The 17264-nt window shown below is 42.6% G+C and overlaps 1 protein-coding gene across 2 annotated transcripts in view; it reads left to right on the top strand.

Moving 5' to 3' along the window:
* The window catches only part of MED25 (mediator complex subunit 25), a 328200-nt gene that overhangs the window by 96303 nt on the left and 214633 nt on the right, over positions 1-17264 (top strand). For both annotated transcript variants that reach the window (XM_073602256.1, XM_073602257.1), the window contains 2 exons: positions 12538-12668; positions 12770-12869. In XM_073602256.1, coding sequence (XP_073458357.1) covers positions 12538-12668; positions 12770-12869 — 231 coding nt within the window. The remainder of the gene's footprint in view (positions 1-12537; positions 12669-12769; positions 12870-17264) is intronic.

The raw sequence follows: 17264 nt of genomic DNA, 5'->3' as shown, positions 1-17264 counted from the left end.
TATTAATCGACTTGAGTACAACCAGCTTGTCAGGTTTTTCCCAAAACAGTCAGTGCTGCCAACTATAGTTAGCAACACTGAACACTGTATTGTGTGGGTAGGGAAGGCTCCTCACTGGCAGAAAACAATAACACTGCGACTAGTGATTCCCCCATTCACAGGTCAGCAGGTGAGAGGCTGTGTGAGGACAGGCTGGGGAGTGAGGTCTGTCAGCTGGGGGGTGTGAAGTGGTAATGGAGGGATATCAGTCAGCGGGTGGGGGGATTAGGGTTTGTCTTCTGCAGGGGTTGGTAAATGGTCACGTGTGATATAAGTTGATGGGAGGCGGCTAACATGGGAAGTGGCTGGGGAGTGACCTGGTTGGTGGCGAGTGTGAAATAGATGATGTGTTTCAAGTTTCTTTCACATTTGCGGTAGTGCTTGCTGCCCTTTGAAAAAGTGATCTGTTGTGGATTGCTTTTCAATGAGTGGTATAGCAGCAGCTGACAGGCGTTTGTTTTTTTTTGTTTTTTGTTTTTTACATTGCTGAATGGTATTTTTACATTATTGGTCTATGCTGCCTACTGCAAGCGAATTTGGCTTCTAGTTGCATAGTGGCCCCATTGAAATCAGTAGGTGAGTTTGACAGGCGGTGCTGCCTGTCAAACTCTGCAGGCTCCAAGCTGTCCATTGAGCTTAGTGACAATAAGTGAGGAAAGGCACTGTGAGCTCATCCTCTGCCTGCTGCAAACAGAGTGTGCCAGCTTGTATTTATATTGGCCGCTCTGTATATAGCTTCTGACAGGCTGCGCAAGGAGCCCCTTATCTCCGTAACCATAGATGATAGGAGCCTAAATGACCAGTGGTGGGGTAGGTCTTCAGCTACCTACCCCCCAAATGTGGGGTCTCTGTGACCCCTGTTTGCCGAGCCACGACCCTCAAAGTTGATCATTCTTTTAAATTTTTTTTTTTATTGTGATTTTCTTGGCAAATGGGCCTATCTTAAGGTAAGGGGTTTGGAGCTGCAGCACCAATAATCCATATGTTAATCCGGCCCTGACAGCTACATGAGTGTAAATATACAGCTCCCAAGGTCTCGCAATTCACAAAATGTCATTATTGAAACTTCTACTGTTGGGTAAAATTACTTCCCTCCTTGAGTCAATAAATTTACAATATGTGCACTTGCCCCACCTAATAGGGATCCTGTAGGAGGGATTTGCACAGATCTACAAACCCCAGGTCACAGACAAGGTTTTGTCTGTGACCTGATTTCATAATTATCCAGGACCTTAAGTTATTTCAGAAGGTGCTACACTGCATGTTAGTCAGCAATGCAGATGATCCAGGTGCACAGATATTTGTGTAATACTGCACTGGACTCTTGCCTTAGCCTGACTTTGACAGTCTTGTGCAGGGTTATTTGGCTTAAGAGCTCACCTGCCAATCAGGCAGGCCTTTAAGAAGACCCTAAATCAGCTCCTCTTTATTGGGTTCACTCATGATGAGATGATCAAACATGCTGCTGGGACAAGATTACTGATTTCCTCCAATCTTGCAAGGCAAGAAACCTGTAATGCAATAGAACCCATTTTGGTTCTGTTAACAAGTGTTTTATTCTTTCCCAAGGGCCTCCTTAAAGTTCTCATCCTTCTAAGTCAAATTATTTGGCTAGGCCTATGAGGCTTTGGCAATCAAAACCCCAAAACTTGCAGATAAGCCCTCCTCTGCAATCCCCAACCCTTTGTAGTACCCAAGGCATATTTTACTTGACATGGACTTTTGGCTCAAACACATCTTAGACAGCAGACACCTGAGCTTGAGAGGCAGTTCTAGTTCAGTCCTGAAATATTTTTTTGTTCGTGTTCAGAAGATCTTTTATCCTGCTGTATACAGCTAAAGGAGATAAGTTATACACAAACTGACAGTGGGGTTGTAATTCATGTACATGCACAATGCATCTGTTTTGTGGCGGAAAAGCTGGAGTTCTTCTTTTAAGTGCTGAATATCTCAAAATAAAAATATTTAACACATTAAATAACGTGTGAATTGACTTTTGAGATACCGCATGCCTCATTTTAAGGCAAAAATGAATGTGATATTTATCTCTTGGTGAATTGACTCCTCAGTGAGCAAATGCTGTGCATTTTGTTGAGGTACAAATTCTTCTGGAGTATACAGATGTCTGGCCAGATTTTTTCCAATCCTCCAGTGCAATAGCTGATACCTGTTTGGTTGAGGCATGTGGCAATTAACATCTAAAAAGTGACTCACCTTTTGTGGAATTAGGGCTATACCATAGAACCAGTAGGGGGGAGGGTTGATCTGTTCCCTTCTCTCCTCATATTTCCAGACCACACTCTTAAAGAGGTTGTTTACTTTGGAGAAAAAATAAAAAAATGGCACTTGCCTATCCAGGGGTCTGGCACCATCCTCACCCGGGCTAGGTCTCATTAGCCTTCGGCATCCTAACTGTGGGCCTACTTTTGGCTTCACAGCTGGCTGCCCACTGGGCGTGCGCGAGTCACGCTGCGCTTTTTGAATAGGCATGCAGTCTTCTGAGACATGTCCCAGAAGACTGCGGGGTGGGAGTGGGAGTGGGTACCTATCAAAACTAGGTACCCGCTACCCCCCCCCCCCCCCAAAAAAAAAAAACCAAAAAACTAAAAATGATATGCAAAATGTGGCAGGGGAAGAGGACTTAAAAGAGCACTTCCCCTTTTGGGTGCAGTTCCGCTTTAGGCTGGCTGTACAGTGATCGAAACTCTGCCAGTTCAGCAGGGCCTGGCCGAAATTCATCAGTGTTGTGATTGTCCCCAATAACAGAAGGTGATCATTTGATCAACTTATTTCGTTGGAATACAGTTGTGCTCATAAGTTTACATACTCTGGCAGAATTTGATTTCTTGGCCATTTTTCAGAGAATATGAATAAGAGAGAAAAAGTATCCTTCACTCATGGTTAGTGTTTGGCTGACGCCATTAATTAGCAGTCGGTTGTCTTTTTAAATCATAATGGCAACAGAAACTGCCCAAATGACCCTGATCAAAAGTTTACATACCCCAGTTCTTAATACCGTGTATTGCCCCCTTTAACATCAATGACAGGTTAAAGTCTTTTGTGGTATTTGTGAATGAGGCTCTTTATCTTCTCGGATGGTAAAGTTGCCCATTCCTCTTGGCAAAAAGCTTCCAGTTCCTGTAAATTCTTGGGCTGTCTTGCATGAACTGCACGTTTGAGATCTTCACAGAGTGACTCAATGATATTGAAGTCGGGAGACTGTGATGGCCACTCCAGAACCTTCACTTTATTCTGCTGTAGCCAATGACAGGTCGACTTGGTCTTGTTTTTGGATCATTGTCATGTTGGAATGTCCAAGTACGTCCCATGCGCAGCTTCCTGCCTGATGAATGCAAATGTTCCTCCAGTATTTTTTGGTAACATACTGCATTCATCTTGCCATCAATTTTGACCAAATTTCCTGTACCTTTGTAGCTCACACATCCCCAAAACATCAGCGATCCACCTCCGTACCTTTCATCATAGGCCTTGTTGACTCCTCTCCAAATCTAGCGTTTATGGTTGTGGCCAAAAAGCTCAATTTTGGTCTCATCACTCCAAATGACTGTGACAGAAGGTTTGAGGCTTGTCTTTGTACTGTTTGGCGTATTGTAAGCAGGTTACTTTGTTGCATTTGCGTAGTAATGGCTTTCTTCTGGCGACTCGACCATGCAGCCCACCTTTCTTCAAGTGCCTCCTTATTGTGCATCTTTAAACAGCCACACCACATGTTTTCAGAGAGTCCTGTATTTCACCTGAAGTTTATTTGTGAGTTTTTTTTCTTTGCATCACGAACAATCTTCCTGCCAGTTGTGGCTGAAATTTTAGTTTGTGTACCTGACTGTGGTTTGGTTTCAACAGAACCCCTCATTTTCCACTTCTTGATTAGAGTTTGAACGCTGCTGATTGGCATTCTCAATTCCTTGTATATCTTTTTATATCCCTTCCTGTTTTATACAGTTCAACTACCTTTTCCCAAAGATCCTTTGACAATTCTTTTGCTTTCCCCATGACTCAGAATCCAGAAACGTCAGGCAGCACTGGATGAAAGATCTGTCAGGAGTCCAGAATCTTATTGGCCTTTTATACACACACACACTAATTACAAGCAAACACATCACAGGTGAGAATGGTTACCTTTTAATAGCCATTCAAACCCCTTTGTGTCAATCTGTGTGCATGATATCAGACCAAAATCACCAGGGTATGTAAGCTTTTAATCAGGGTCATTTTGGTAGTTTCTGTTGCCATTATGGTTTAAAAAAAGAGTAAACATGACCGTGTTGCAGAGACCTTGGAAGGAGGGGGGTTTGGCTTGTCCTGACCTACATAAATACTTCTTGGCAGCCCAGTTGTCGCATGCACACAATTGGTTAGTCTCTGAGTCCAACGCAGCAGTGCTTCTGGAGGCAGCATGTTTGGGCTCCTATGAGGCATTGCGGAACTTAATCTTTCGTGGACCCTCTGCACCTTTTCACCTGACAGTGGCTATGCGAACTGTCCTGAGGGCATGGACATATCTCACCACATACTCCCTTTTGGTTTAACCCGTCACTGTCAGAGTTTGTCAATTCCGGATCCTAGTATCTGGGCAATTAATGGTATTAAATATGTGGATCAGATTTGTACCGGTGGTCGATTGCAGACCTTTGATGGATTGAAGCTGAAATATGATCTGCCTTACTCCTAGTTGTTTAGATTCTTCCAGCTTAGGCATGCTTTTAGTACTCAATTTGAAAACTCTCAAGTGGCTTTTTATACTTCATCTCTGGAAGACTTACTCAGTGACGGATCTGTAACCAAGCCTTTGTCCAACATTTACAAAGCATTGTCACCTTATATACTCACGGGACTTGAAACTGTTAAGGCCAAGTGGGTGGAGGACTTCCCTGACATGGAGGACTGGGAAGAGACGTGGGAATGCTCTTTCGCACAATTGGTTTTGGCAATAGACAGACTACTACAGTTTAAGATCATGCATATAGTGTATTACACCCACTCTCTTGTCTACATAAAAATATACCCGTCTGTCCCAGCTTCGTGCTGGAGGTGTGTTGCTCCGTCGGCGAGTTTTATTCATGTATTTTGGACCTGTCCTCAAATAAAAAAATTTTGGAGTGAGGTAGCTACAGTTATTTCCACTGGTACCACCATCCAGATCCCACTGACGGTGGAGGTGTGCCTGATGGGTCTTGTCGGACCTTTGGCTCATAGTTGAGCAGTCAGAACCCTCCTGGGATTATTAGTCCATTATGCACGCAAGGCCATTGTACTCCGGTGGAAGTCTTCTACTGCACCATCCGTCAATCTCTGGAAATGGTTAATTAACTCTGCCCTCCAGTTGTATAAGGCCACTTACTTATCTAGAGGATGTGCTAAGAAATTTCATAAAATGTGGGACATATGGGTGGAATCCCCATCTACAAATGTAGACTCTTTTTAGATGACTAGTAAATATCCGTACAATAATTCAACCATTCCTAGTTAATGGAACTTGTGGTTGTGTTCTAGTTTTATTGGTGGTGTTTTAGTTATGTCTGCTGTTGTACGTTTGAGCCGGAGTATGCCCAATAGGCTCTATTCTGTATTTTAATTGAAATACTGCAATAAAAAGAATTTTCAAAAAAATAAAAAAGAGTAAACAGTGTTGATTGATAATAAATGGCTTTAGCTAAACACTAACCATGAGTGAAAGAAATGTTTTTGTGTTATTCATATTCTCTGAAAAATGGCCAAGAAATCATAAATTCTGCCAGCATAACTGTATGTTGGAAATTTTTTTCTTGATTGGATAATTGGCTGCAGCCGCTGGTCAGTGTATTCTGACAGCATAGAAACATAGAAGATTGATTGTATTAAAAAGACCAAGTGGTTCATCAAGTCTGCCTCACTAATGGACAGTGGATTCTTCTTTTCCTCTAGGTAATGGAATCTGTTGGTGTGTGTGTGTGTGTGTGTGTGTGTGTGTGTGTGTGTTTTTTTTTTGTTTTTGTTTTTTTTTGTCATAGCGTGAACGCTAAAAAAATAACTGAACGGCCAGCTTTATTATATATATATATATATATATATATAGTGATAAACTGGTCTTGTGAAACAGTTGATTTGTTTTTTTTTTTACGCACCTACTTATTTAATCCATAAAATAAGGTCTGTTGATGAAATTATATGTAAATGGTTACATGAGCTGGTTCTCAGAGTAGTGATAAAAAGCTCTTTCTCTAAATGGTTTAAAGTTGTGAGTGAAAAACAAACCACAACATCCGCATAAATATTAAAAGATAATGAGCAGCAAGCAAACATGGACTGATGTATGCAAATCCCAAATAGTATTTGTAAATGTATTTGCACAGCCTCTACAGCAGGGGTCTCAAACTGGCGGCCCTCCAGCTGTTGCGAAACTACAAGTCCCATGTAGCATTGCAAGGCTGACAGTTACGAGCACGATTCCCACAGGCAAAGGCATGATGGGACTTGTAGTTTCGCAACAGCTGGAGGGCCGCCAGTTTGAGACCCCTGCTCTACAGCAACCTAAAGGGCTAGTTCACACCAGCCAGTGGTGCGCTGTGGCCAGATCAACGTAATGGTGATGTGTCAATCTTGGCGCATTGCACTATTCACTTAATACTTTTTCAAAACTTATCTGAAATGTCGGAGGCATTTCATAAGTTCAAATGACCACTGTGTGGTGTGAGGCAGTGGATCGCCTCGCACTTCACCATGCTGAAAAAAGTATGGCCTGCTGTACATTTTTTCACTGCACACCTCCCACACAACAGTGGTGTGAACGAGGCACATGAGGAGACGAGGCATTTTGCCTTGCCAAGTGGTGGGGACTACACTGGTATCGCCCCCAAAAAACGTCCCACCGCATCTGCTGTAAAAAAATACACTAAATGTGAACCATTACAAGTACATAAGTCTAATAAACCATGAAACCTATGCATAAATTAAATGTAAATACATAAAATATACATGATATAGCATCAAACATCTATTTACATTTCATCATGCTTATGCAAATAAGCAAACAAGCTTTTTTTATTTATTTATACGTGATAATGTCAAACATATGCAAAGTGAATTGTGCAATTGGTTCATAAATATTGTGATTAATAAAGTGCAAAAATAATGTCCATTATACCAAACAAGGAAGAAACACCTGGTACCAAAGGTACGGTGAAGCACCCCTTAGGGTCGTTAATAGACAGATCAAACCAAGAGTAAAAAGTTATGAATTTTATTACAAAATGTCAATATTATACATGTGAGAACAATACATATAAAGCATAAAAGCCATATCTAATATCCTGATTGATACAATTGTATAGATTAGTCACCATCCTGGTGCGGAAAGGACTGGCGGCGATCGACACAGTGTATATAACACCTTACATGTTACAGACTAAGGGGGTTATTTATGACAGGCAAATCCACTTTGCACTACAAGTGCAAAGTGCACTTGGAAGTGCAGTCGCTGTAAATCTGAGGGGTAGATCTGAAATTAGAGGAAGCGCTGCTGATTTTATCATCCAATCATGTGCAAGCTAAAATGCAGTTGTTTTTAATTTTTCGTGCATGTCCCCCTCGGATCTACAGCGACTGCACTTTCAGTGCAATTTCAAGTGCACTTTGCACTTGTAGTTTGCATTTGTAGTGCAAAGTGGATTTGCCTTTCGTAAATAACCCCCTAAGAGTCCTTCTTCAGAGGTTTTATGTTATTTTATTTTAAATGGGTATAGCATTTCTACAAAAAAGAGTATTCAAGTAAGTTTAACATTAGTGCGAAGTAATTATATCCATAATTATTCAGCTAAACAGCAAACCATGAAGTGTGTTAACAAGACATGTGATATAGAACATGAACTAGTTTACTTACATGGCAAATAATTCACATTGGACATATATCTGAAGGGAATGACTTGATCAGAAATATTCATTGGTCATAAAGGCATGCATCTTCCAAGTCGACCAGGCATCCAAACCACATGGAAAAGCCGGGGCTTGCTTTATTAGGAGGACTCAAAAATGGAACAAAGTGCAGTCAATCACCAAAACTGGACCAATACTGCTATGAATGGTATGAAAAATATATATATGGAAAAATGTCCAACAAACAATCAGATTGAAGCGATCAAATGCCCTGGCATCTCAGAGTATTTGTGCAGGGCAGAATGTGCTATTACCAATAAAATTGAATAAACCAACCTGGAGAGTGGAATGTGCTTCCTCATAACTGACCGCCCCTACAGCTTCTAAAAGATGCACAGGGGCCGGTATGAGAGCACCTGTACAAAGATCATCATCCAGTCTCGATGTTAATCGCGATTAACATCAGCTGGTGTGCAGTAAATGGGAGGGACCATGCGAGCCCATCGCAATGTCCTCCTCCCTGGAGTCCCCTGGCAACGCGGCGCAGCCCCGCCCCCCAAACGAGGCGCGGGACCACGTCACGCGTCATGACGCCTCCGACGTGCAATTAGTAATGTCGGCACCCCAAGATGAACCGCAAACATATGGAGACCCAAAAGGACCTACTCTGCCAGGAAGTGGGCATCCCAAACCGCCCCGTCCCACGTAATGGGGAGAACAGCCTAGGACCCCTGTGCGCCAGGATAATATGCCCAAAGACCAACGAATAAATTGTACAAACATAGGGGACGCTTATTTTGATATTGATGGTATACAGTTGGGGACGGAAAGTATTCAGACACCCTTAAATTTTTCACTCTTTGATATATTGCAGCCATTTGCTAAAATCATTTAATTTCATCTGATCATTAGAGGAGAGTACACGGAGTTCCCAGCATAGCTAGAGAACTGACCACAGTGTGATCTCCTACTTAGTGTGGTCAGTTTTTAATAGGAAAGCAAGGGGACTAGCAGGCACACCAGGGATTTCACATAAAGGCAGCAACACAAAGAGCGGGATACTCTCTTACAAGTACGTGGTACAGGCACTGAGAGGAATCCCCCCCTTGTTGACAGGTATTAGGCCCCTTTCACACATGCGGACCGTTCAGGATCGCCTCCCAGTTTTTTAGGCGGACCTGAACGGACGCTGCATACAGTTCTATGGAGCGACGTATGTCAGCAGTGACATGTCCTCTGACATCCAATCCTCTAAATTCAGATGGATGGAATCCCTATTTTCCATCTGTCTGGCAGTTCGGATCGGATGAAAACTGAAAGGCGGATCCTTTTTCATCCGATTCCCCCATAGCGGAGAGCGGAGATCTGACAGGTCTGTCCCTCCACAGTGAGCAGAGACGGACCTGTCATCTGCTGCCTCAGCGGAGATCAACGGAGCGATTCTGCTGAGCAAACGGAGTCTGTGAAAAATGGACATTATATGTGAAAGAGCCTTTAGTCTGCTACATCACTCATTCCACAAGCCAGACCTGGGATATGATCACTTCTCATTTAAAGGGGGAAAAAACAAGGAATCTTCATAGTGCAATATTTAAAGATTCATTAATCCATATGACATACAAATGACAGGCGGCTGCACAAAGTAAATACAGAAAAGACAAACGCTCCTATTTTGGCCCCTTTTCACATTGGCGCCTCCGCTAAGCGGTATTTGCTTGCTGAGCAGGGGGATCTCACCGCTGATTCCCGCTAAACAGGCAGAAGACAGGTTCGTGTTCGCTCCGCTATGCAGAGCGGACACGGACACACTCCTGCTCTCCTCTATGGGGCAATCAGATGAATACGGACTGCCTGTCTATTTCCATCCAATCTGCTGGATGGATAGGGAATAGATCCACAGTACATCTCTTTTTGCCGATCGAATCGGATGGTGGCGGGTGTCAGCGGACATGTGTCATCCACCGCTCCATAGAGGAGACTAGAGGGTCCGATCAGGTCTGCCTGAAAAACTGACAGGCGGACCTGATCAGACAGCCTGTGTGAAAGGGGCCTAACTGCTGTTCTCCAGGAATCAGCAGCCAGTGAGCATGTTCGGCTCCACCCAAATTAGATTTAATGTAGTGATGTACTTTAAATTAGTGAACCACATTTAAGGTGGATTAAGTGGCACTGCAATTACATTTACTGTACAAATAAAGTTGTGAAAGGCGTGCTCTGGGCCTTGTATTTGGGCCAATTCTGTTTGTTTATTCGTTATAGAGCGGTTGCAGCTCAATCAGTGTTTGCTGATGATGCCAAATTATTTAGAAGAATACATTTGACATGTAGCATAATTACAGAAGGACCTTGAAATAACGGGGGTTGTGCGGCTATATGGCAGATGAGGGTCAATATTGAGAAATGTAAAGTTATGCACTTGAATTCAAGATGCACATTAAGCTCTGGTTCACACTGCCGCGACTGCGCCCCATTAATGGCAATGGAACTGTTCTAATCGGTGCGACTCAAGTCGCTCCGACTTAAAAAAAGGTTCCTGCACTACTTTGGGGCGACTTCAACACAACTAGCTTTGACTTCTGTTGAAGTCGTATGCAAGCCACGATGACGTTGTGCAACTTTGAAGCCAAGCTGGTTTGAACCAGCACAAAGAGGGGTTCCCCAGGGAGAATCGGTGATGGAAAAGGATCTGGGGGTGCTTGCAGATCACAGACTTAGCAATAGCTTGCAATGCCAAGCTATAGCAAACAAAACTAGTACGGATTTCTCGTGCATTGAAAAGGGCATATATTCAAGAGCTAAATCAATAATTGTACCCCTTTAAAAAAAACACTGGTTCGACCTCCTCTTGAATGTGCAGTTCAGTTTGTTTTTCACCAATCCTCAGGAAAGACATTGTTGAATTATGGTTCAGTTAAGGGCAACAAAATTATTAATAGGGATGGAGGACCTCAGCTACGATTACATGTATTAACTCTGGAGAACAGGTATTTGAGAGGGAATAAGATTTCAATGTATAAATATATCTAAAGAGGACATGATTTAAAGTGGAGGGCCACCCAAAAAAAAATTGCACCAAACATTTAAAAAAAAAAGTGAAAAAAAAAAAAAAATAACTTACCTGAAACCTTTGTTGCTAGGCAGTCTTCCTAATCTGCCTCTTCCTATTCCGCGGCGTTTAATGCTCCTCGGTGAGCGGCCCCGTTCCCTTCTGGGAACTGTATGTGTTCCCAGAAAACCACGGGGCCATTCACAGAGCGTTGCGCCGCTCGCGCGTGCGCAGTATGAAACTGGCAGTGAAGCCACAAGGCTTACTTAGGATGGCAGTGCTGGGACCCGAGAGCCGAGGGACGGGTCGGCCTCGGGCGGCCGACATCGCGGGCACCCAGGACAGGTAAGTATTTATTTAAAGTCAGCAGCTACAGTGTTTGTAGCTGCTGACTTTAAAAAAAAATTTAGCCGGCCGGAATCCCGCTTTAAGGTTAGAAGAAAGGAGGTTTAACCTTAGATTGTAAAAAGGGTTCTTTACTGTAAGAGCAGTGAAAATGTTGAACTCCCTCCACCAGCAAGTAGCAGTAGCTGAAAGTGTCAGCAACTACTTTTAATTGTCCTCCTCAGGAAGCAGAATATATAGGGCTATGGGAATTGTTAGAAAATAAAAATCAAACACAAACGTGCATTAGCTGAAGTGGACAATGTGCCTGTCTCATTTTTCAACCTTATAAACAATGTAACATAATGTAAACAACGTATAAGATGTTGCATATCAACAAAGCTTGTACATAGTTGGGTTGAAAAAAAAAGACACCATCTAGTCCTCAATCAGAGGAAAAAATAAATAGAAATCCTCTGTATACACATTCCTATATCCACAGTTGATTCAGAGTAAGGCAAAAAAAAACCCTTTTGCTCCAAAAGGGGGAAAAATTCCTTCTCCAGGAGACAGATATTCCTGGATCAACAATCTATAGTGTTATTGCCTATAAATAGTACTACCCCGTTTATATTTTGTGTATTTAGGAATGCATCAAGCTCTACAATCTACCGAGCTGGCTAGAACTTGCTCATTGAGTCCTTACACCATCGCTGTCCGTATTTCAAAACAAATTGGAGACACTGTATCGTATATCTGACAAGTATGGCCTAATTTACACTTGCAGTCTAAGGGTGGTAAAAACTGGCGGTTGAGCTGTGTTTTAAACCCCCCCCCCCCCCCCCCTCCAGAAAAGCTAAAAAGGCAGCCGTACGGGAGTATACACAAGCTGCGTTTGCGGAGCAGTGGTGAGAGCCGATTTGAAACAGTCTTTCGTGGATCACTCTTCAGAGGGCTAAGGCAAATGTAAATGAGCTCTACAGATTGAGCTATGTGTAATATAGTTTTGTGGAGAAATAAGCTAGGAGGTGTTTTTATGTTAAGATAGTGGGTGTACACATAGTTGGTAACTGAGCTTGGCATGTATTTTTTTTATTTCTTTAAATAAAATGTGACTCTTTATAATACCTACAATGTCCTTGATCATGATTGGGATGTAGTGCTGGCGCTTTTTGTGTGTGTGTGTGTGTGTGTTTGTGTGTGGTAGTTCAATAATACTGATTGTACATTTAATTCAATTTTTATATTTTCACTTACAGTGGGTGGAGCAGCCAGTGTCCCAGGGGTTCCCCCAAAGCAAACTGTTCCTCAGCCACAGCATTCTGTTGTACAGTCACAGATGCCATCTGCCCCTACCCACCAGATCTCTCAAGTTTCAGCTCCATACATGGTATGTTTTACAGTACCCAGACCTGTGTCGTTATGCTCCATTTAGTATGATGTTTGCCATTATATTGATATAGACTTCTAATTTTGTGATTTATGTGGTAGCACACTGCCCAGGCAAACACCCTGACACCCGCACAAATTGCCGCTCAGTCTGCTGTTGAAGCTGCCAAGATCCAGCAACAGAAGAACACCATGCAAAGGTGTAAGTATTACATCCGTCAATCAATATTTGAATGTGGCACTTGATTATTTTTCACAAGATTATTGAGCATAAATCATTTGGTGGAGGGGGATTATGGTTTAGGGGTTGTTTTTCAGGGGTTGGGCTTGGCGTCTTAGATCCAGTGAAGGGAACTCTTAAGGCATCAGCATACCAAGCATCTTGGACAATTTCATGCTCCCAACTTTGTGGGAACCGTTTTGGGATGGCGCATTCCTGTTCCAGCATGACTGCGCACCAGTGCACAAAGCAAGGTCCATAAAGACATGGATGAGTGAGTTGACTGGCCTGCACAGAGTTCTGACCTCAGCCCAATAGAACACCTTTAGCATGAATTAGAGCGGAGACTGCGAGCCAGGCCTTCTCATCCACATCAGTGCCTAACCTCACAAATGCGCTTTTGAAAGAATGGTCAAACATGCTTAAACTTTGTGGACAGCCTTCCCAGAAGAGTTGAAGCTGTTAACCGCTTCAGCCCCGGAAGATTTTACCCCCTTCCTGACCAGAACGTTTTTTGCGATTCGGCACTGCGTCGTTCTAACTGACAGTTGCGCGGTCGTGCGACGTGGCTCCCAAACAAAATTGACTTTTTTCCCCACAAATAGAGCTTTCTTTTGGTGGTATTTGATCACCTTTGCGATTTTTATATTTTTGCGCTATAAACAAAATAAGAGCGACAATTTTGAAAAAAATGCATTTTTTACATTTTGCTATAATAAATACCCCCCCAAAATATATAAAAAAAAAAAAAAAAAAACCTTTTTTTTCCTCAGTTTAGGCCGATCCGTATTCTTCTACATATTTTTGGTAAAAAAAAATCACAATAAGCGTTTGATTGGTTTGCGCAAAAGTTATAGCGTTTACAAAATAGGGGATAATTTTATGGCATTTTATTAATATATTTTTTTTTACTAGTAATGGCGGCGATCAGCGATTTTTTTTTTTTTTTTTTTTTTTTTTTATTTATTTTTTTTTATCATGCCTGCGACACATACTTTTTACACATTTTTGTCATTTTGTCATTTATACAGCAATAAAAATGCACTGATACCTGTGTAAATGACACTGGCAGTGAAGGGGTTAACCACTAAGGGGCGGGGAGGGGTTAAGTCAGTCCTGGGGGGTGGGCTAGCTGTGACACGTCACTGATCACTGTTCCCGATCACAGGGAGCAGAAATCAGTGACACTGTCACTAGGCATAATGGGGAAATGCTTGTTTACATCAGCATCTCCCCGTTCGTCCTCTCCGTGAGACGATTGCGGGTATCCCCGCAGCAATCGAGTCCGCGGTGCCCGCGACTCGACTCACGGGGCTCATGGCCGCCGTGCACGGGATGGCACGGCGGCTAATTCAAAGGGACTTGCCTGTACGCCCATTTGCCCAGCCGTGCCATTCTGCCGACGTACATCGGAGTGCGCTGGTCGGGAAGTGGTTAAAGCTGCAAAGGGTGGGCCAACTCAGTATTGAACCCTATGGACTAAGACTGGGATGTCATTAAAGTTCATGTGCGTGTAAAGGAAGGCGTCCCAATGCTTAACCACTTGCTTACTGGGCACTTAAACCCCCCTCCTGTCCAGACCAATTTTCAGCTTCTAGCGCTGTCGCAGTTTGAATGACAATTGCGCGGTCATACAACACTGTACTCAAATGAAATTTTGATCATTTTTTCCCCACAAATAGAGCTTTCTTTTGGTGGCCTCTGCGGTTTTTAGTTTTTGTTAAAAAAAAAAAAAAAAAAAAATTGAAAAAGACCGAATTAAAAATTTTTTTTTTTTTTTTTTTAATATTTTTTTTTAACCACTTCAGCCCCGGAAGGATTTACCCCCTTCCTGACCAGAGCACTTTTTACAATTCGGCACTGCGTCGCTTTAACTGCTAATTGCGTGGTCATGCAATGCTCTACCCAAACGAAATTTGCGTCCTTTTCTTCCCACAAATAGAGCTTTCTTTTGATGGTATTTGATCACCTCTGCCGTTTTTATTTTTTGCGCTATAAACGGAAAAAGACTGAAAATTTTGAAAAAAAATCATATTTTCTACTTTTTGTTATAAAAAAAATCCAATAAACTAAATTTTAGTCATACATTTAGGCCAAAATGTATTCGGCCACATGTCTTTGGTAAAAAAAATGTCAATAAACGTATATTTATTGGTTTGCGCAAAAGTTATAGCGTCTACAAACTAGGGTACATTTTCTGGAATTTACACAGCTTTTAGTTTATGACTGCCTATGTCATTTCTTGAGGTGCTAAAATGGCAGGGCAGTACAAACCCCCCCCAAATGACCCCATTTTGGAAAGTAGACACCCCAAGGAAATTGCTGAGAGGCATGTTGAGCCCATTGAATATTTTTTTTTTTTGTCCCAAGTAATTGAATAATGACAAAAAAAAAAAAAAAAATAAAAAATTTACAAAAAGTTGCCACTAAATGATATATTGCTCACATAGGCTTATGTGGAATTGCACCCCAAAATACATTCAGCTGCTTCTCCTGAGTACGGGGATACCACATGTGTGGCACTTTTTGGGAGCCTAGCCGCGTACGGGGCCCCGAAAACCCAGCACCGCCTTCAGGATTTCTAAGGGCGTAAATTTTTGATTTCACTCCTCACTACCTATCACAGTTTTGAAGGCCATAAAATGCCAAGATGGCACAACCCCCCCCCCCCAAATGACCCCATTTTGGAAAGTAGACACCCTAAGCTATTTGCTGAGAGGCATGGTGAGTATTTTGCAGCTCTCATTTGTTTTTGAAAATGAAGAAAGACCAGAAAAATTTTTTTTTTTTTTCTTTTTTCAATTTTCAAAACCTTGTGACAAAAAGTGAGGTCTGCAAAATACTCACTATACCTCTCAGCAAATAGCTTGGGGTGTCTACTTTCCAAAATTGGGTCATTTGGGGGGGGTTTGTGCCACCTGGGCATTCCATGGCCTCCGAAACTGTGATAGGCAGTGAAGAGTGAAATCAAAAATTTACGGCCTTAGAAAGCCTGAAGGCGGTGCTTGGATTTCGGGGTCCCGTGCGCGGCTAGGCTCCCAAAAAGTCCCACACATGTGGTATCCCCGTACTCAGGAGAAGCAGCAGAATGTATTTTGGGGTGTAATTTCACATATTCCCATGGCATGTTTGAGCAATATAACATTTATTGACAACTTTGTGCAAAAAAAAAAAAAAAAAAATTTGTCTCTTTCCCGCAACTTGTGTCATTCCCTCCCACTGCTTGTAAAAGCAGTCTAGAGGCTAATTAGCCGCTAGGATTGCTTTTACATGAAAGCCGACCGCTGGCTAAAAAGAATGATACCAAGATGATACCTAAACCTGCAGGCATCATTCTGGTATAACCACTCAAAGTCGTGAATGGCGTACCTGAAGACAAAAAAATGGTTAACAATAAAGCACAGTAAACGGTAAAGTATAAAAAATTGCATACCTGAAAAGCAAACATGATAAAACATAATAACAATAAAACATTGCAGAATAGAATACAGTAAAAAAGAGCAGAACAATAGAGAGAGAATAGAGAGAGAGAGAACAATAAAATGACAACTATTTTTTTTTATTTTTGTTTGTGTTTTTTTTTTTACACTTTTTTTTGTAACTGTAACTTTTATAACTGTAACCGGTTCCAGGTTCGGGTCTCTCAAAATGCGATGGCATCTTGGGAGACCCTGTGAAAGTGTGCCTAGTCTGTGCAATGCTGTACCCTACGCTAATACTCAACTAGTGAATGGTAGCGTTCAAAACATTCACCAATGCAAAGACCAGGATTGTCAGGACAGGAGGGACAATAATAGCGGGTGTCACGTCTATATCCGCGCTTGCTGCAGACACATCTTTTTTGGGGGGGTTCGTTGGGTAGGGGTACTCGGGAGGACATATAAATGCCTCTCATGCAGCCGACTGCATTTGGTTGGGGATGTGAATGGGGGAAGTACGGGTGCTGCAGAAGCGGTGGGTTCACAAATTAGGATTGGCGAATGCAGCAGGAAGGGCACTATGGGCACGACAGGCCTATGTTTGTCTTTTTGGTGGCAGCGGGACACTACTTGTGCTTGCCACCTCACCAGCTTGAACTGCACTTATGGGACTCGCCACGTCACCAAGTGTTACTGCAGTGCTGGTTTGACTACGACCGGGTGTACTAGGCCGCTGGCGCTTGCCAGTTCACCAAAACGCTACAAAAAAAAGTGTCAGTGATCGATCGATACTGCACTTGGGTGGGCTGGGCTGGGCCGGGCGGAGGGGCAAAACGCAGGTGCTAGCAGGTATCTGGGCTGATCCCACTAACACTGTGTTTTTGGGAACCCTAAACTGCTGGGGACGCTAGTATAGATCTGATCGGATCAGATATTGATCCGATCAGATACTATACCA

Source organism: Aquarana catesbeiana, linkage group LG10 (genome assembly GCF_042186555.1).
Source record: "Aquarana catesbeiana isolate 2022-GZ linkage group LG10, ASM4218655v1, whole genome shotgun sequence".
In the NCBI taxonomy this organism is placed as follows: domain Eukaryota; kingdom Metazoa; phylum Chordata; class Amphibia; order Anura; family Ranidae; genus Aquarana; species Aquarana catesbeiana.
Note: the sequence above shows the minus strand (reverse complement) of the source record. Positions and strands in the feature narration are given on the sequence as shown.